Source organism: Cryptotermes secundus, unplaced genomic scaffold (genome assembly GCF_002891405.2).
Source record: "Cryptotermes secundus unplaced genomic scaffold, Csec_1.0 scaffold99, whole genome shotgun sequence".
Taxonomy (NCBI): domain Eukaryota; kingdom Metazoa; phylum Arthropoda; class Insecta; order Blattodea; family Kalotermitidae; genus Cryptotermes; species Cryptotermes secundus.
Window position 1 is genome coordinate 1,709,330 of NW_019725842.1, and position 21,025 is coordinate 1,730,354.

Here is a 21,025-nt window from a genome sequence, read left to right on the forward strand (position 1 = left end):
ATACACACAAAACAACACAGACACAGAATAAAAGCACACAGACATCCATGCCTTGAGTGCGATTCGAACCCATGAGCCTAACCTTTGAGCCACAGCGCGGCCACTGTGTTCGGCGGAGAATTTATTCACTATCAGAAGCTCTGTTATCTTCTTTAAATGACGTTTACTACGAAAGCAATGGTTCGTTAGGTGCAGCTTCCACGAAACAGAGATAGCAGAGATAATATTACTTGCAGGATCTTAAACACAAAACAAACGTAGTCCTATGTATTACAAGTGATATATCATATACCTTGCACAAACTGGGTTATAACGATATTAACACGTCCTTACAGCCTCTCTCCACTGATCTTTTGTATTCCTTCATCCCACTAAGACAGCGCAAGATGGTCATTTAAGGTTGAAATCCTACCAGTGCTTCAAGACCGCTCGTCTTCATAATCTGTGTCTCTGAGGCGACAATGTTGCTCTCACTTCCTCTGCCCAAGGGAACAAACCAGCACCGAAGCCAGTAGTTGTGAGTGGATTGCACCAGAGCTCAGTAGCACAGCAGATTTCAGAATGCAATTCATCGTATGATTCCATCTTTACCGTGCGGCAGTAAAGCAATGACACGGATAGTAAACTGGTCAAGGTACTTCCAGGCGAAATATAAATAAATTTAGTCCTTCAAACCTCGAAGCTCAAGCAAATAATATTTAATAGCCGTGAGATTAAAAATGATTTCCAAACTTTTTCTTCTTTGCTGTCTCGACGATAATGAGCGTATAGATATTGCATTGCAATACTCTGAAGATGGAAGTAGTACGTTCCTAAGATATACTGGTAACTATCTGCCAGACTACAGGTCGGCACAACCAGAGGAATCATATTATTTCGTTTATATGTACATTAGGCCTACATACAAATAGTTTCATATCTTTACGAGATCTGTATTTAATCCAAGTGGTAAGAAATTCATATTGTAGCTTGACTACACTTTTGTGAGTAATCAAGAATTTAATGTAAAGCGGATTTCCTCTATAATAGACGTAGGAAAGAAAATCGAATTGACAAACTTAGTACCAGTTCCTAGTTTCAAATTTTATCGAAATTATAAGACTATCTTCGGGAATGACATACTCTGACGCATTGAAAGAATTGTCAGTACATCCCCACTAGGCTCTCGTTTTACAGAAATACTGAAAACAAAATTGAAAGAATTTTATCACTAATTCCAACAGAGATTTACATTTTTAACGTAATAATATGCTGCTGTAATTTACATGAAACCATCTTGGCAAATCATGCTTGTAAAAGAAAAAAATTTCGTCAAAATTATCTAAGCTGCCTTTTCTTCAACTTGTTACAGAGTATCCCAGTGATCATTGTCCATTTTACCACTAACCAACAGATGCTTTGCTCAGATAGAACCGTTAGCGGATGACTAATCCGGCTTAGAGATGCAAAATACATACTGACAAACTCTTTATAAATTATAATAATTAATATTATGTCCACATTATCACAATAGAACCATTTATCCATTGCACAATTTGTAAATAGCCATTTTGTTTTTAATAGCGGAACAGTGATCTGAATGTTCTTAAATTCAACTAAAGCACAAAATATTTTCCTGCCAGTTTGCACGCAGTGAATTATTCTTTACCTTAATCTATTGTGCTAATCTTCACATATCCGACGTGTCCAGTCTTCGAAGTAAACAGTTCCCCTTCTTTAGCTGCAGTTTCCACAGTCAACCACTCCGTTTATCCATTCTAATGTACATTAAATTATCAATTCACTCAGTATGAACACCATAGAAAATAGAAACTTTTTGGAAATTCAGTGCCGCCTGGCGGCCGATCCCGTGACGTTTACAAACGGAGACACACCGGACTCTGGAAGTGTGACACTCGTAATTCGCTACTAGAATTTTTCTCCAAGCTCTGTATACATTGGTTCTCATGCCCTTCGTTTGGTTGGCCAAATTTGTGGCATAAATTCTACCCTTTTTCTATCCTAGTTCCACGCATGTACATTCGTTGTCACAATTTTTATTTCATATTTTCTTGTTATCTTCCCCGAATTAGCCTGGTCTCAGGCGATTAGATAGCTGTGTGAGTCTGACAGGGGTTGCCCAGTGATTGAGGTTAGCGCTAAGAGGCCCAACTGGGTAGGTGTCTTCCCCAACATCCTCCCTTGAGGACGCAAACGGAACCAGTTTCTAGTCTCTAGGATACCTGACGATGGAAAAAGTCCAGAAACCCAATAATTCTGAGTATAATTTACTGTTTCCACAGATATGCTCTTTATTGATCGACTCTTATATTCATTAAATCACTCCAATTTATTCGTAAGTTTCTGGTCAATAAGATTCTCTTTTCAATAAAGGTCGAAACTGCGACGACACCCGGTGACCGGTTTCTTGGTTACGTAAATATGTGTCTGTCACATCCTCTGGACATCCCAGCTGCTCTTAAGTGTAGCCTATTTATGTGCAGATATAGAAACCTTGCCATTAACATTTAACAGTTTCCTCGCGTCTGAAAGAAAATGCGCTCATGCTCTGTTAAAATCAATATACGTAGTAAGAGCGACGCTGTGCTAGTTAAAGCAGGCGGTACACAGCTGTAACTACGTTTCAAAAATCAGATATTGCGTCGTAGCGGAAATATTCGATTTGATCTTCATATTATCCGTGGCGCAGTATGTGTCGGACGGGATGTTAATGTAAGCGATAATAAGTATGATTTTAATTTCAGAGGTTCAAGTTCGAGTCTTGGGAATTCTTTATTGCGACAGAACTTCTTCATAGATTTCTGTCAGTACCTCGGATGTAACAGCACCTTAAAACAATATATAAATTCATTATCAATATTCTTGACACTTCGTTGTAAACAATTCAGTTTGTTTCATTTAATGAGTTATATTGAGTTATCTCATTACATATAATGCCAAGGCTTTGTAGAAAGAGGGTTCTCACACACTCTAGCATAATACGCCTGTTTTCCATTGGTTTGTTCTCCTATTTTACTAGCCATACATATACTAACAAGAATGTTTTATTTAATAGCTCTTTTCTTCTTTACACTCAGTTACAAGCTTCCTATATCTGTTCCCACTTTAAGTACGCAATTAGATTGCCATATGAAACACCAAATATCCGCTTTATCGGCATGACACCTTTAAGCAACATAACGAATATCGCAGTTGGGTTGGTAGTAATTCTGCTCCGTATTCGGGAGATCCGGAGTTAAAATTCCGGCCAGAATACTGCCACTCTAAAGTACTTCCTGGACTTTCTCAGGTCCTCTAGCCCAGTGCCGAAATAAAATCAAACATTTAGGCCACAATCGCTCACTTTCCACATCATTTCCAAGTCATGAATTAACGAGCCAATTACTTGACCTCATACGTATATCGTTAGCAGTTGAAAGCGTCCATAAATAAATTAAGTTCAAAATAAATATTGAAGTTCAATTTTCTAAAACACCTACAAAGTATCAAGAAACATCTTTCCTACTGAGAGCATTTTGGATCTGTTTCCATAAGATGCTCGAAGCACTTGAAATATTTTTGTTGTTGTTATTTTAGAATTCCAAGCTTTCCTCATTCCGCCCGTCTGAGTATGAGATTTGGATAACTAAATTTTTCTTTAAAGTATTTTCATTTCTTTCCATCTTATACAGAAAGGCGCAATAGTGGGTTAACCTAAAACATTCTCTCATACCAACGGGAATGCTTGGATTTACGAAATACCTTGAAGCAAGGAAATCTGACCTATCGACTCCTACAATAATAAGGCTTAAATACCAGATCGCCAAGTATTGATGACTGAGCAGACCAAAGTACATATGAAATCCTTCCATCGTTGTAAAATCCTCTGCCAGGATAGAAAAGTGGTTATGTATCCTATATAACTAATATTAAAGTACTTTATTTAGCAGNATCCGAATTCCTGATAAGTGTGCACTGAGCGGCAAGGCAAAGTTAAACCGAACCTGATGTTGCCCAATCGACGACCCCATGTCAACTTTTAGCTATAACATATACAAATAAGAGGGCAAATTCTTGTAATAGTTCAAGGTTAATTATATTAACGCTCGGAGAAACACCATCCATGGTCCGGGATGTGATTCATTTCCTTAATAATTTAACTTATAGTATTGAAAATTATACGTAGTTAGAGGAGTCACACTGAAGCAGTGTGTTCATTATCAGTTAACATTGCCCATACTGCATTTGGTTACAGAGAAGTATCAATAACATGTGGACGCTATATTCCATGGTGAAGCTTGTCCTGCTTTCTACAGTTTCTTAATCATATAGACAGTTGGTGGGACCTCCTGGGTGGGGAATCAGTCCGCCACAAGGCCGCTACTTACACGGGGCAACACAAACACAGAATAAACGCAAACTTCCGTGCTTCGAGTGGGATTCGAGCCCAGGACCCCAGTGCTTGAGCAGGCGAAGACATATACAAAGAGATAGAGAGGACAGTTTCTGATTAAGCAAGTCGTGGAAGCATGTCACCATAAGAAGTCGCCCCAATAGGATTCTCTAGATGGGTTCTCCACTGGGCTACTCAGGTCCAGGGGCACTGCCATTGTCAAGGCACAGACTGTTCTATCCGGGTACCCATCAGCCCTGTGCCTTTCTTTCCTTCCGGCTTACCTCCGCTGTTCTTGTTCTTATCCCCTTTCCTGCAAGCCAAGTACTCTGTTATAGGACTTCTGTCCCGCACTTCTCTGACCTCTCTCCGTCATACACATTTAGGTCTCCTCTCCACCGTATTGCAAAGTCTGCGCAAGAGGTCCCTTTAGGTCCCAACCTAGTCACCCCTCTTTTGTCTCCTTCTGGTTCACTCCATTCCTCAGAGAGAGTCAATATGAGCTAACAATTGGCTTGCAAGTCACTGCATTTCTTATCTCATCCTATTTCTTTCCACACGCTGCTTGCTCTACATGTTGCCTTATTCATGTCGGTTTTATTCGGCTTATTGTTCGAACCTGAAGACAGGCGCGTTATATACCTCCGAAACGTCGGTTGACTTATATGAGACTACACATCGTTAACCACTAAAGATAGAAATGTTCATAGCCGCCGGTGTGAGATATTAAAAAAATTAAAGCTCTTCGTACTTTTGCCACTGAGACTAATTCAATAAACTCTTATAAAGCAATGTTATGAAACGCTGTACCCAGAAGCATAAGGACTTGGCACTTTTATCAGTAGTATACAACATGACAAACTAATACAGCCGAAAACTTGCTTTCTGGCAAAAAAATTGCCACGAAGTGAAAAGACAAAAACAACAAGAAATACGTCACTTCTCAAGAAACAAACAAACCTCGCCCTTCACCTAGGAATATAATTCAGTTTCATTTACAGATAGGCGATCTTCATCAGAAAATCTGACTATAATAATAATATTATTATTAATAATAATAATAAAAGTAAACATATAATAAAATGAAATATTTTTCATCGCAGCGTGCAAATTAATATCAGAAGAAAAAGTTTCAATGAAGATTAGAATTGTATCAAGAAAATGCTATTCAGTATTTTCGCCTCAGTTTTCGTACATACTGTAAGCAATAGAGTTTATACTTCACAATGATTTTTGATATTCTCTCTTCGGTCCGTTGTATGATACAAAATGCCTTTGGGAAGGCACGCTTTTAAGTACGACCTAAAGGATTAGATTGATATTGTCACCTGTCTCAGATTTTTTATATAGGCTTACACGACACTACACTAGTTGGCTTTAATAACATATTGTGGCGAGTTATTGTCATTAAGCCGTCAATTGTCTGTACTCTATTCTGGGATCTAACTCGGAAACTCCTAAACACTGGGGCGGTACACTGACTGCGACCTCAGAAATCTGTAAGTACACTTAAATGGCTAATGGCTCTCTTCTTCCGTATTCTTGTATATGTATCATCCATTGTCCTGCCTCTCTCTCCTCGAACGGGGAGGCTGAACACAGCTCTTTCACGCCGAGGAATTGAAGTCTTCCGGCTTGGCCCCGGAAATTGCCCAACGTGGTTTTCCTCACTCTTCATTAAAATCATATTCCAGAATCTTAATATATTCCACGACATTAATTTCCAAATTCTTCCCGGTAAATAAATGAACAGGTTTCCTGTAACTGATAAAGACCCTGAGAGTGACGAAGATTTACTCATCCAACCAACCTTCCACTCTCATTCCACGGTGCAGGACATCTGGTCATGACTGAGTTTCTTCAAATTACCGTAATCACCTTGAGATTTCTCACTCGACTTTATATCTTCAAGTTGATTAGCGGTAAATTTGTCCCTCTTATTAATTATAAGAGTACCATACCTTGAAAAGAGATGTAGGAGTGGAAGTATAGCTCCACTGTTCTTGATCTCGGCACTAGATGGAGGTGAGTGGTCAGCTTCAAGTCTCGGAAGCTTTATTCCGGGGGCTGGGTGGACGACAGAACTGGTCTGGACGCTGCAGAGAAGAAAGAATCTCAGCCTTGAAGGCAAAAGAGCCCAGCCCTCCGCCCAATAGCCTGTTCCTGTACCTGTCTCCTCAAGTTGTCATAGCGTTATGAAAAGAAAAAATATTTTACAAATGTAAGGTCATTAAGTCTCCGGATTCCTAACATCTTCGAAGAATTAAAACGGTCCTACACCTGTTTTAGAAACACGCAGCACGCATTCGTTGAGTGTGCTATTTAATTTAAGGTTTAGAAACCCTCACACAGCATATCTTCATGCAGAGGATACAATGCATGCATATTGTCGCTCTACTCTCGTTATACGGCCTGTGACTACCAACGAAATGGATTTGAGGTTATTTTCCGCAAACGAAGAGATAACTAAACCTCCCAGGCGACCCGTCGACAGACCGAAAGAAGTAAATGACCCGAAAGTAAGAGAATGTATTTCGGACCAGCTCCATTACCCCATTACTGATGTGTTTTACGAAGAACACACAGGAATTGTCACGCTTGTCAGTGCGGATAAAACCCACACGCATACTCGTTAAAAAATGGGTACCATAACTTCAACATGTTTTAAAAAATTGTCGCTCTAAGTACACTATATGAGGCACTAACTATACCCTCATAACAACATGAAGTCTCCTCCATGTTGTGTTATGGAGAGGAATGTTGCACACTTCCTCAGATTCGTCGTTATTGCGTCTGCGCCTGCATGTTCAATTGTGTGGAGAATGCGTGCAGGGCTTTGTAAAAGGATTATAGAGGTAAAAACGTTAAATGTACGCGCACTAGAGTCAACTGAAAAATACCATTACTGATATTTTCGGTGTGAAACTAGGAATGAGTTTCTACAGAAATTAAAAAATACGCTTTAAATTTATGACTGGATGCTCATTTCATTCTAGCAAATATAATAAATAGCTGTTGTGGTACTAACGTCATATTGCAGCCTTGACCATGCACTAAATCATGAGAGCGTATAGAAAGAGGGCCTCGCCACCCTGCGTATGTGATTGGTAAGCTTAACGCTCCGACCAGTATATCACCGGCATTGAATAGGAGTTCCCTACGAGAAAAATCAATAGAAGAAAGAGTTGCTTCATCTGCATTTCACAGCAGGTTGACAGACGAGAAAGGTAAACTTACGTTCGGAGAGTGATGAGTTCGAAACTCGGCCTTTACAACAGTTGCATTTTCTGAGAATCCTTGTAACTTTCCTTCCTCCCTTCATACAAAAATGGGAATACATTCATTAGGACACAACAGTCTCCTTCTAAGTTCTTTCCAACTTTTCAATCACCTAGCATTGAAAGCTATATACTCTAGCTACTGAGAGCAGCGTAACCATTTTTATATTTTAATGTTGCATGTTCTTATACAGTGCGTACAATCAAGTGCGCGCCGCGGCTGCAATTTGCCGTGAGTCATACCNTCCATTATAGACTGGGCCATAACAATTAATTAAACCGTCACACTAGGGGCCACGCCAACGCTCAAGCGGTTAGTCGCTGGCTTCCCACCGCGGCGGTCCGGGTTTGATCCCGAGTCTGGTCGAGTGGGATTTGTGGTGGACATAGTGGCGCTGGGGCAGGTTTTCTCCGAGTACTTCGGTTTCTCCAGCCAATCTTCATTCCACCAATTGCTCCACAATCACCCTCACCTATCATCTGGGACTGGTACAATAGGCCAGAAGTGGCCGCAGTACAAGGGACTTAGTCCCAACCCACTAGCAATAAAAAAGAATAACCGTCACACTATAAGTTTCCGTCTGGAGTCCATAATCTGGTATATATAAATAAACAAAGATAATATGTTATTGCAGATTTTTATGGTTAGACGGATCCATTTTTCCAAATATAATACACATTTTTATGGCTCTGTATAAATATAAGTTGTTGAAATTGTTGTAGTATATAGAAAATGTACATAAAATACATAAACATGGATCGTGCTAGTTCTATGCAAAGTTGTATTTGTTTCATGGGGGGGGAGGGGTGATATGTGGTAGCCGATTCGGTTTATGTGTCGTGTGTACATAATTTTGAAGCGAGAATAATACAATGTTTACATGTTGATAGCTTCTTATTCTCCTAGATGTTCCTGAAGCAGTGTATGTTTCGCAGACGTTATGCTGTGTTATGCTGAATCTTATCTTTCATGCGTTGCTCCTACCCGACAGTAATTGAAGTTTTTGAAATCTTGATGAGCGTATTATGTTTTAGGATATGGATGAAGTCAAGCCGTATTGCTTTATTGGATGTTGTGATTTGTACGTTGCTGCTGATGTTAGAGTTTTGGAGTTGCTGTAAATAGCTGCTGTGACCCACTGAGAGATGTGACTGGTCAGAATAGTAAGGAATGACTAGGAAGAACCATCAGAACCACTGTTCAAATGCACATGTACATATTCGTGGTTTAGAGCATAATTTTATAGTTGACTCAGACAAACTGTGCTGCTGATCTAGTCAGATTTCCATATGTAAAGGTTCGGCTACACAGAGCGCTACGTACGCGACGGACGTTACATATGCTATGTTCGCTGTACGAACAGAAAAATATCTCCCTTTATTGCCAATGTGGCTGGCCACACAGACGTCCGTACGCTACGTACGCTATGTTCCCTATGTTAGCTGCGTCGCAGAGGGTACACAGCGTACGTAGCGTACGTAGCGAATATAGCGTAGCGCTCTGTGTGGCCGAACCTTAAGAGCTGTCTTTTGTTACAGGTGTCGTGGATACGACGTAAGGACTATCACTTGCTGACAGTCGGTCTGACGACCTACACCGGGGACGAACGATACCAGGCGATCCACGCGCAACATTCAGAGGTAAAATCAACGATCAAGCCAAATCTAAGTTGCTCTGCATTTGTCTTTGTCGACGAATAAGATTTTATTAAATACAAGTGATTATTTCCTTGAAACAGGTCAAGACAATTTTATTCCGGAGCCTTTAATCTTCATAAACGTCTCTTCATTTCACTTGGCAAATAACTTTTATATTACTACAGCGCCATTAAATGTCCCCAAAGTCAATCATGTTGACATTCACAAAGGGGCTGAATATCAGTTTATAATATAAGATTGAAACAATATATGTTCCATATATTAATCTATTTGTCCTCATTTTACATGGGAAGACAGGCATATAGTAGTTACTATAGGATTCTGACGATGGTGTATAACACACTGATATGTTGGGTTTTTGGACTTTATCCAACGTCCTGGTTTTTAAGATAACAAATAAAAACACGACGTTTCGGAAACTGGATCTGCCTCAATCACCAGTGAGTGAGGCTAGCTCTTTCTAACAGACCCAACTGAATAGGTGTTTTCCTTCACCTGAGGACGGAAACAGATCCAGTTTCCGAAACGTCGTGTTTTTATTTGTTATCTTAAAAACCAGGACGATGGATAAAGTCCAAAAACCCAACATATCAGGCATATGGTGTTATGCCCAATGCCAGTTTACTAAATAATGTTTATAGGGACTGACATATTTCCAAAAATTTATTATGAAGCCAGAGCAATACACTTCAGCAGTTTCAAATCTCTTCCAATAAAATCATCAACATAGCGGCCATTCCGCCGTGCGAATGATTTAACGAATGAATGAATGCATGCATAAGGGATGGACCACAATAATACGGCCCGTGCCCTGCGACTTTAAATGACATATTATGTTTAAGAGGGAGCATTTGCAAAGTTGCTTAAACAAGAATTCCAGGGGTTTGTGTTTTAATAGAATTTCGAAGAAAAGCAACTCCTCTTAAGACAGTCTTATTCGATGTAAAGCAATAGCAATAAGATGGTCGCTGTAAGCCTGCGTTCAGCTTTCTGTTGATGGCTGAACCCAAAAGACACCAGAGCTGATATCTGACACGACAGAATTTATTCAGACTTGCAGATTCTGAATCAAAGAGATGATTACAGCCAAGGCGACGTTGCGAAACTTCGAAATTTTTCTAATAAATTTAAATTAGTTTGATACCTGTTCTCTGTAGAAAATAATACTAAATTTTGCAGTTATTATCATATGTTTCCTACTAGCCTCACCGCTTAGCTTAATGTATTTGATGGAAAAGTAGATGTCGTGAATTCTGCTGAGACCCTCTTTTTCCTGACAATATAATCGTAACAGATGTAAACACACATCATCGAAGAGCCGTGTCACATGACCTCAGGCACCAGGTGGTGACCTGTACTAAACTCATGATTCTGCAGAGGGTGAGAAACTGTGAGGCTTGTCTTCCTTGTGTGATTGAGATTCCGGGTCCCACTTGCAGTCCCCGCACCCTGACCTGGCTTGTTACAATTCCTGAATTCTGGATTGGAGCCGATCAAGTACAACTCAGATGTGATCGTAAGCTTCTTATATTCATTATCGTAATATTATATGAATCAAAGACATAATTTCAAGTGCGGAAGTTATGTAGTGAGTTGATGGTACGGCTATCATCTCATTCGTCCAGAATGACTGAAGAATAGAATTGTCAGTAGATATGACTGCCCCACATTAGCCTGGAGAGATTACAGATTAAAATTGTGAGTAGATAAGACTGCTCCCATATTAGCCTGGAGAGAATGAAAAATGAAATGGCTAGTGGATATGGCTGCCCAAACATTAGCGTGGTAAGTATGAAAAACTTGATCGTGAGTTGATGTGACAACTTCCGCAAGTAACTTTGCAGAGAGAGAAATGCTAACTACTTCCGCCACAGGAATAGTTCAAGTCGAGTAATCGCGAATGGGAGTCCATAAGCTTACTATTAAACCGACCCTGTCAGTCCTCATATTCGGATTTTATTTTATTGTACACAACTCAAAGCGCTGATAATTTACTGGTAAAATTAATCCACGTGAGCTTTAAATGTTGATGTCCGATCGTTCAGGGCAGAAGATTGTGATACTGACCAGTATCTGGTGGTGGCTAAAGTTAGGCAACGACTGGCAGTGAGTAAACAAACAACGCATACATCTTATACGGAAAGGCTCAATCCAAAGGTTTTAAAAGGAGGTACAGGGTAAGAAGCAGTTATCGTATCATGTTGAAATCTCAAATATGTTTGTATCTTTCGAAGACTTGAGAGACTGAGGTCGATGCTAATGAAGCTTGGGTGTCTATTATACAAAATACCAGCATTTCAGCAAAAAGAAGTGTCTACGTTATTATGAATTAAATCAACATAAGCCTCGGTTCGACGAAGGTTGCTCAGAAATATTAGCTCAAAGACACTAGCCAAATTGTAGTGGTTATAGGATCCAAGTGAAATAAATGGGGATAATCTGAACAATATAAGACGCGAAGCCAGGAGGCATTTCAGAAACAGAGAAGGAATATGTGAAAGACAAAATTAATTAGTTTCTTAGGGACAGCAAGAATAAGAATATTAGAGCCCAGTATAGAGGAATAAATTAATTTAAGAGGCGTTACCATCCTAGAAGTAACCTAGTAAAAAATGAGAATGGTGATTTGCTTGCACTCGATGAGGATCAGATGGGCTGAGCATGTAGCGCGAACGGGGGAAGAGGAAATTGTATAGGATATTGACGGCAAAGGCAGAATGAAATATACCACTAGGAAGACCAAGACGTAGGTGAGTGGACAATAATAAATGAATCTTGAAGTGATAGGATGCGATGGTACTGATTGGATCTATCTGGCTCAGACTGGGGAATAGTGGAGGAATTTTGTGAACACAGTGATGAACTTTCGGGTTCCATAAAATGTTGGGAAGTTCTTGAGTACCTGATCAATTGGCGGGTTCTCAAGAAGGGCTCAGTTCAAATAGTGAGTGAGTGAGTGAGTGAGTGAGTGAGTGAGTGAGTGAGTGAGTGAGTGAGTGAGTGAGTGAGTGAGATTGAAGGTATCGATCATTTACCACTTACTATTTCCTCATAAATTCCAGTACTTTCCTGATGTTTTCGACAGTTTGCGATATGTTTATTCCCACAAAATTGTTTACAAATGCCTAAATATTATATTATTAAGGAGAGAGGTAATTGTTGATGTATGTACGCAAGAAATGAACCCTCTAAATAGTAGAAACAAAAGAGACCCTGCTCTCACAAGACAGGGACAGAAGGCGTATGCTTACATTAAGCTCTCTGACCGGCTTCGGTGTCATGCGAAATCCAGGACGCCTCTTCATAAGAACAGCGAATATTTTGTTCTACATCCAGTGCTTGAGAGCCTTAGTTACTATGTTTTTTCTTTTTGCTAGTGGGGTGGGACTAAGTCCCTTGTACTGCTGCCACTTCTGGCCTATTGTACCAGCCCCAGATGATAGGTGAGGGTGATTGTGGAGCAATTGGTGGAATGAAGATTAGCAAAGGAAACCGAAGTACTCAGAGAAAACCTGCCCCAGTGCCACTTTGTCCACCACAAATCCCACTTGACCAGCCCCGAGATCGAACCAGGGCCGCCGCTGTGGGAAGCCAGCGACTAACCGCTTGAGCTATGGCGCGGCCTAGTTACTATGTTAGTAATTATACAATATACCCATCTTGCTTTGTTATTTAATACGTATTAAATTATTAAGAGTATAATTTAGTTATCTATTGAATTTCCTTGAATTAGAATTTAAAACTATTTTGAAATAGCAAAGATATGTAATTATATGCATATTCATAGATTTAATTCCATATTATACCCACAAATTGGGGTTTTAGTGGATTAGAATAAGAATGAGAAAATCAAATTTTGTGGAAGTGTATTTTGGTTCAACATTATACTTCCAAAAATGTTATCAGCGAAAACTGTGTGGGTTAAAACGGTAGAGCGCAGACTCATATTGAATTCCATCTTGGGAGCCATATTATCGGTTACCGGGCGCCGTCGTGCTGAGTTTTACAAGTGTCATAGCGGTGTATGTGGATAGAAGATTTCCGCGTTCTCTTCTTCGGAGCAGTGTGCAGTCTGGTGTTCAAAGATTGCGACAGTGACACGATCGTTGAAAAATACAGTTTCTTTATATTTTTATTTGTTTCTATTTTTTTTATGATTCTTTGCTTCTGTTTCCTCCTACATTTTAATTCTGCACTTATTCCTTTTTAATTATTGGCATTTACCTTAATTTAACGGAGTATTATCACGTGCATAGCCTTATTATTTATATACAAAAGATGATAGAAAATTATGGTGAATTATACGGACAAGGAAGAAGAGCCATAACAAACTTTACGTACCTGTACTACTTGCCAGAAAGGATGATGTGAATCAAGAAAATATTCAGTTAGTCTTGCTGGATTCAAGGCTGACCCACAAAATCAGAAACTATTTAATACACAACAATCACAGCAAGCATGACATGGCAATATCGGTTTATTTCTTGATCATTTCTTTGGCTAAACATCCCTTTGGAACCATAGCCTTCCTTAGAATATTCTGCAAGACTGCATCTGGTTTTCACTTCTTCAGATTTCGTGAATACTTTTTTTTTACAGAACAAGGTCTTCAGCCTTGTGTCCAACGCCGAAACAGACAGGGTGGCCCAGTTATACTCCCGAGTACTGGGTATCCGTTTCTGTTGCCTTCTAAGGCTTGCAGGGCTACAGTGGAGATATCCTAACCCACCTTCAATATAAATAAACTACATGGTCCACATTTGTTTCTTCATTTATAAAACAATACTTTTGCTGACGGATAAATAAATATTTATCACAATATATAATCTCTCAAGTTTACTAAACGACAGCTCTAACCAATGTTTAAAGACGCATAATAGCAATGACGACGTTTATAATTCAGAAATATTATTAGTATTTTTGTTGTTCTCAGAGAGACAGAGAGATGTTAATACTTTTCAGTGGAAAAGATTATGTTATTAAGTAAACACAATAAACATATATTCGCTAATCTGGAAGGGGGTTAATATTCACTGCAGATCAGTGTTATTTCACATATGGTTCTACATTATGCAAGGACTGCGATGATATATATTCTTTTTGTCATGGGAGTGTGAAATCCTTCAAGAATCCCAAAATTTTATGTCAACTTTCATACAAGTATTAGAGGAAAGGAAATAACTCATATTTTTTATTTAAGTGGCTGGACCAGATGTAGTTCTATTGTCTAGAATATTAAATTAATATTCTTTCATTCATACTGGCAGCCGATATCTGTGAGTGGCAAATTAGGGAATATTTAGATAGACATATTTTAATAAAAGTAAAAACATATATCATTAATTTTCTCAGATATAGAGCTCTGAGTGTTAAGGAAATTATCTGTGCTATCTATTCAATATGAATTAGCTAAGTGCAGCTCCTAGGCTGTCACTGATTAAATGACATTTTCATACAAACAGAAAATGAACAGAATGTTAATAAATATAAATACACACAAGCAGGAAGGTTTTACATGAGATGCAGTGAAAATGATCTCATTGTCTTCATTACCCTGAATACGAAGCATATTATCCAAAGTGAGAGTGCTCCGCTATTTATACTAATTCACCTTAAATATTATCGTGAAATGTGTTGTCATCTTAAAATTTCCCAAATATTTATGTATTCTAGGTCTACCTCATAATACAGTTCATACTCTGATTATTTCCTAAATTTTAAATTACTTTTAAATTTATAATTCGGAATTAGGTTATCTTACATTGCTAAAAAGTCCATAGACTGCTACACTTAATTACACATCTTATTCTTGTAAAAATTCCCTAATTTTGAGGCACATTCCGAGGTGCATAAGTTAATATTATATTACTAAATTTTTTCACTTAATTCAAATTCCAACTACTACTACAAAATCTTACGTGTCTTTCTCGCTTGGAACAAGTATGTAAGTGTGATTTTAGTGATTCTGTCTTTCTGAATAATGTCCCATCTATTTTCGAATTCAATTGATATATTTTAAAACAATAAAGGCTCATGTTAGTGTGAGTACTAACTGCAACAGGCACCACTGTCTAACAGAACACACTATTTTGCCATGCATCACGAACTTCGTCGGCTTAACGTGACCGCACAGAGGTACGGCATCACAACACAAGTTCAATCGCAAATACTTCCAGGAATTTATATTCAAATCAGGGCCCTAATTATCTGCGGACAGGAATTCATTTTCCCCTCGGTTAGAGTTAAATTCACGGTGGATAAATCTGTTGAGGACAAATTCATTCGTGATTCTTCCTGTTATTCTATCGTTGTACGTCCATCTGTAGCTATTTTATCATTGTTTTTCCTTTTGTTTCAGATAACTTAGGAATTATTTCCCTTTCATGACCTGTTAAACGTTGTGTAAACTGCTAAGAATTAAGTACATGTACCGAGAAATATATTTGGACATACAAAGCATGATGTAGGGGTGGAGACATGTAGGTCTACATAACACTAATCTTCATAATCTGGATATTTAACATTTATCACTAGGGCAATAAAAACAATGCATATGAATGAGCGTGATATGTAGCATGAATTGGAAGGATGAACATTCTATGCATAATTTTGGTGGAAGAAATTAAGGGAAGAAAACTACAAGAGAAACGCGAACATTAATAAATATAAAATATTAAAATAATCTAACAAGCGTAAAATATAGGTGGGTCGGAACAAACTGACAATGCTGTTCAGTTGTGGGCATCTGTGAATACTGAAATTAAAATTCTATTTCTGCAATAAAGGAAAATTTCTTGACCTGGCAAGGAAGTAACAACATTTCAGGATGTAAGATTTGAGGCTTTCACGGCGGTGACTATGAAGAAANTCAGGATGTAGCTTGCGCAATGCTGTTAGGTAGGTACGCTTCAGGCCGAGTCATAGTTTAAGCGGTCAGTTGCTGGCTTCCCACCCCGGCGGCCCGGGTTCGAGCCAGGGTCTGGTCATGTGAGATTTCTGTTGGACAAAGTGGCGCTAGGGCAGGATTTCTCCGAGTACTTCGGTTTCCCCTGCCAGTCTTCATTCTATCAAATTCTCCATCATCATGATCACCCGGGGCAGCTACAATAGGCCAATCAGTGGCCCATGTGTCGAGTGGACCCAGGTTGACTCCACCCCTCTCCCCACTATGAGAATTTAAAAAAAAAAATATTTAGGTAAGCCCCAGATACTGTCGAATGATAAGAGGAGGTTTATGTATGATACTGCCCTGTCCCTTTTCATGAATCGTAAGGAATGCGTCAGATGGCACTCAAGGAAGCCGAAAGAGAGATGTCAGTCCGTATTGCGGTCGAAATTCGAAAAGGGCTCCTCTTTAAAACGGGTCAGCTATGAAGCATTTTATTCGAACCGACCCAATACTTAGCAGCTCAGTGAGAAAAAGAGTGATTGGAGCGAGTATCTCTTAGAGGTTATAGGTCAACACTTAAAGTAAACGTTTTTATATTGTGATATAATGCCTGAAAGCCGGAATACTGGAGCCAGGAGGAAAGTCCATTGCTTACCAACGGCTCGTCAAGCATGTTCCCGCTGCAATGAATAGACACTAAATATTTAATTGCTGGGCAACCGTTCGGTACGCACATTCCCGCGGCAATAGTTAAACATAGAAAAACAGAATAACAGAGGCAGAGTAAGATAGGCTGACTTGGATTTCTTTCGCCTGGAAATTAGTTCAGTTCAGGAGAGTTAAAACATTCAGCATTCATAAGGGAGTTCAGTGGGTGAGCAGTGAACATTCGTTCGGCATTCGTCACAGCTGAACAGAAGACACTCGTAGTCCACTGAGGATGGAGCGAATCTTAGACTGTCATTGTTTTGAGCTCTCGTAGTTGGTTCTAATTGTAATAGTAGTCCCAAAAAATTCAATCATCCAGTCCAGAATCCGTTCCTATTCGTCACACAAACCACTTATAAGTGACAACACATTAATTCACTATTTAACACTGACGCCATGTCAGAATGTTGATACCCACTGTCACTTGGCCAAGAAGTTTACTGCTCCTAGGAAACCATGAGATGTGTCGCTGTGTTCAGAGAAAACGCCGCTGAACCTACTGAGAGATTCACATCTTACTAGCGCTTTTTTTTCCTTGGCACTACAGCCCCAGTGGGCCTAGGCCTATCTCCATGAACTACTCCGTTCACTTCGGGTTTTCTAGATCTTACACATTCGGTAGGGCTCCTTGGGCGGGTGATCAGCTCGTCGCAAGGCCTCTACCTGTACACAAACACAGAAAAACTCACACACACAAACTAAGTATCCATGCCCTGAGTGGGGTTCGAACCCACGATCCCGATTTCCAAGCGAGCGAAGACAGTGCACGCCTTAGACCGCTCGGCTACCGTGACCGGATTACTATTGCTTCTCCGACCAAAATTCTATATACAGATGGCCCAAAAGAGAGGTAATCTCTTGGTAAATTGTACACTACAACACTTCAGAAATACCTTTATCACATACTGGATTTATTCCTAAATGAGATCTTTCATGCTCAATGCACAACCCACACCGCTGTGATCAGATTGTCTGTCAGGTTTAATTCTGAATATTCCAGTTATTACTTGAATTTCAAGTCCTGCATATTTTGTCCTCCTTAGATCTTACAAAATAAGGCAAACATACAGAATATGAAATAGCTTAGTTCATGATACACTCATGGCACATCCTTTCATTTGCTCTTTTATATGCATAGCAGATAAAACATTATAGAGTAAACCAATATTTGTCTTATTTTGGCGAGTTCTGTATATTCACAGAATCATATTCCGTTCTCCTTATACGCTTCAAGACAACGATGTTGGTATGAGTAGCTTAATCTCCTATGTAGTGTGCATTCGAGTCTGTAGATACCATTTCCTAATAGAGAAAGGTAGGTTTGTTAATCATGCAGTGACGAGTCCCAGCGAGTCTCCTTTCCGTCTGGAAGGATGGAGTAGGCATTGAAGCAATTAGCACAGTTTACTGACTTGGACACAACGAAGGGAGATGGGGGAAGTGGGGCAGGGTGGTGAGGGCTGTTGGGAAGTCGGACAAGAACCAGAGTAAATTAGAAAACAGTGTGTATAGATGCTGCTTCTCTGTTCCCAGGCGGGACTCCTAAATATTTAGTGACGTTCTAATTAGTTGCGTGTTTTGTACGAGTATGAGTCCAGAGTGTGCAGGCAACGAACGGTTGCCTTGTCCTAACGGAAAAACAAAGAATAGAGTCTGTTAGCATGAACAACTGAATTCTGCAAGGGAATTAACACTGGAAAGACACAAAGCCGTCCTGAGGACAACGTAGAGCTGAATATACAGAAACAAGGAAAATTACACAATGAGCAACGTGACAAAATTTACTCTTCACCATTAGTAAGCTTTTCCAAGCAGGATTATTTCTAAAGGAAAACAAAATTTGTAAAATTGCAATTCACAAGCGCATTCGGCTGAAGGTGTTATACATGTTACACTAACACACATAACATTCATGACAAATTCGTTCCTTTCCGGGAACATGAAACTGAAGAGAATATCTGGAACAGAGAGAAATGAAATAACAGTATGCAGGAGAAAACTGCATACAGAGGAGCTTCATGACCTCTACTTTTCTCCAGGCATAAATAGAATAACGAAATCAAGAAGGATATGTTGGGCAGGTCATGTAGCACACAGGGAAAAGAGAAATATAGTTCTGGTGGGAAAGCCAGAAAGAAATGGACTACTAGGAAGAGCTAGACATAAGTGAGAGGATAATATTAAGCTGAATATTAGAGAAATTATAAGGGATGATATGGATTAGATTCATCAGGCTCATGATAGGGACAGTTGGCGGACTCTATCGAATAAGATAATTGGCTTTAAGTTCCATGAAATTTTTGGATTTTCTCGAGTAGCTGAAGGAATGATGACTTCTCAAGAAGGAAATAGCTCCAAGGAGTTGTTTAGTTAATTGGTTATAATAAACAAATATTAGTTGTTACTTTTCCTACTCACACTGATGAGGCTTCAAACTTACATGTTTTTATTTGACGAATAAACAATGAATGTCAAGTGATTTTCTTTGTTATTATACTGAAAAAATTAAATGCTTCACATATTCATCTCCCATTAATAGACGTTCATTGGTTCGATGCTATATTATTGATTAGTATTTCGTTGGATAACATACCAATTTTTAATATTTTTGCTCTTCACTTTAGGCCGCATATTTTCACTAATTTTATTAATTAAAATTTAACAATTTTGTTAAAAACAGTGAATAATGATAAGATTGTAGCACCGCACTTCCAAAATGGCTGAAGACATGACTGAACTTTTAAACTTCAGCAATGCCTGATCGAATTGGCGTTCGTCGATTGACCAGGACGATCATTTGAGTGTTTGGACGTATTATGGGAGTATCGATGTATCGAATCGTCAGCTAGCTAGAAGTCGATTAGAGGACAAGACTGCAGTCGCACTGTAATAGAGCACGAGACTAAAACAATAGAATAAAGATGATTTCAACTAATTCTAAACCGAATTAAGGTCTTCTTCTCTTTCTGAATCTTTCTCAATTACGATTTTTTGCCAACATTACTGAAACAGATTTTTCTTGTGGAATTACATATTATGATGGAAAATAAAGGACTTTGGCATTATGATAATTTACTTTAATTAAATATATATTTGTATATCTATAAACTTACTCAGGAGGAAGCTTTTCTTTTCTATTATCAAGACTAAGAATTTTCGGTAGCCTCTGTTGTGGTAACGTGGACTGAGTCCCCAGTTATTATAACGCGGCTACTTCCAAGACGTAGAAATTCGCAATTTAAATTCTACCACTACGATCATAGCACGGCTCTCCTTCTGCAGGCTGACACCAAGTCGTACAGAAACTATGCTCATTAGTGTTATCTTCATATACTTTCAACCTTGCAGTACTTCTTTATCTTTGTCTCACTTCTCTTAGAGACTAGTGGGGTTGGGAGTGAAGATATGTAATTTCGAGACAGGATGCTCACTTAAACTACATTTAATTACATATTTATAATTTCGCCTGTGCTCCACGTTAAAGATTAATTCTCATTATTCTTATATAGTTCAAATGATTTATTATTGTCCCTTATTCTTGGCCTTCATCAATTCCACATTCCTACTGGAAGTAACTTCATTCTTATTTTCTATCTTCCTCACTACTTTAAACTGTTCCTACTTAGCAATGTTCAACTAATATGGCAAGCAGCGCTTATCCATCTCTATCTAGCAGCACTGGATATGTATCTGTTTTCCTTGACAGTACACAAGCTCTGACGGTCAGGCCTTTTGCTAGACATAAGAGTTTTGAATTCATGGGTGCCGCTGTCTACAGCCGTTCCTCCTGTCAGTTCGGCGCTTGCATCTGCCTCACCTTGGCAACCTGACTGGAATGTTTAACAGCCTCTGGATTGGTTAATTTTTGGCGATTCAGCTGCATTTCTTTCTGCATTGCTAGCTAGCACAGTCAATGTTTTGCTCCTGTAGAGTAACCAGGAGCTGGTTAAATATTTCAAGTTCAGCCAGTTCTTTGCTCTTGCAGTTATACAGGCCATTAGTTTAGTTTCCTCGAAATGATTTAAAAGTGAAATCTAATATAACCTCATTACAACTTCACACCAACGCCATCTTTTATAGTCTGTCTCACAATATTTGTCTGGATTCATGTGGTCATGT

General features: G+C 39.1%; 1 protein-coding gene across 2 annotated transcripts in view; it reads left to right on the forward strand.

Moving 5' to 3' along the window:
- The window catches only part of LOC111863639 (zwei Ig domain protein zig-8), a 283,000-nt gene that overhangs the window by 212,802 nt on the left and 49,173 nt on the right, over positions 1 to 21,025 (forward strand). For both annotated transcript variants that reach the window (XM_023850135.2, XM_023850136.2), the window contains exon 3: positions 9,190 to 9,291. In XM_023850135.2, coding sequence (XP_023705903.1) covers positions 9,190 to 9,291 — 102 coding nt within the window. The remainder of the gene's footprint in view (positions 1 to 9,189; positions 9,292 to 21,025) is intronic.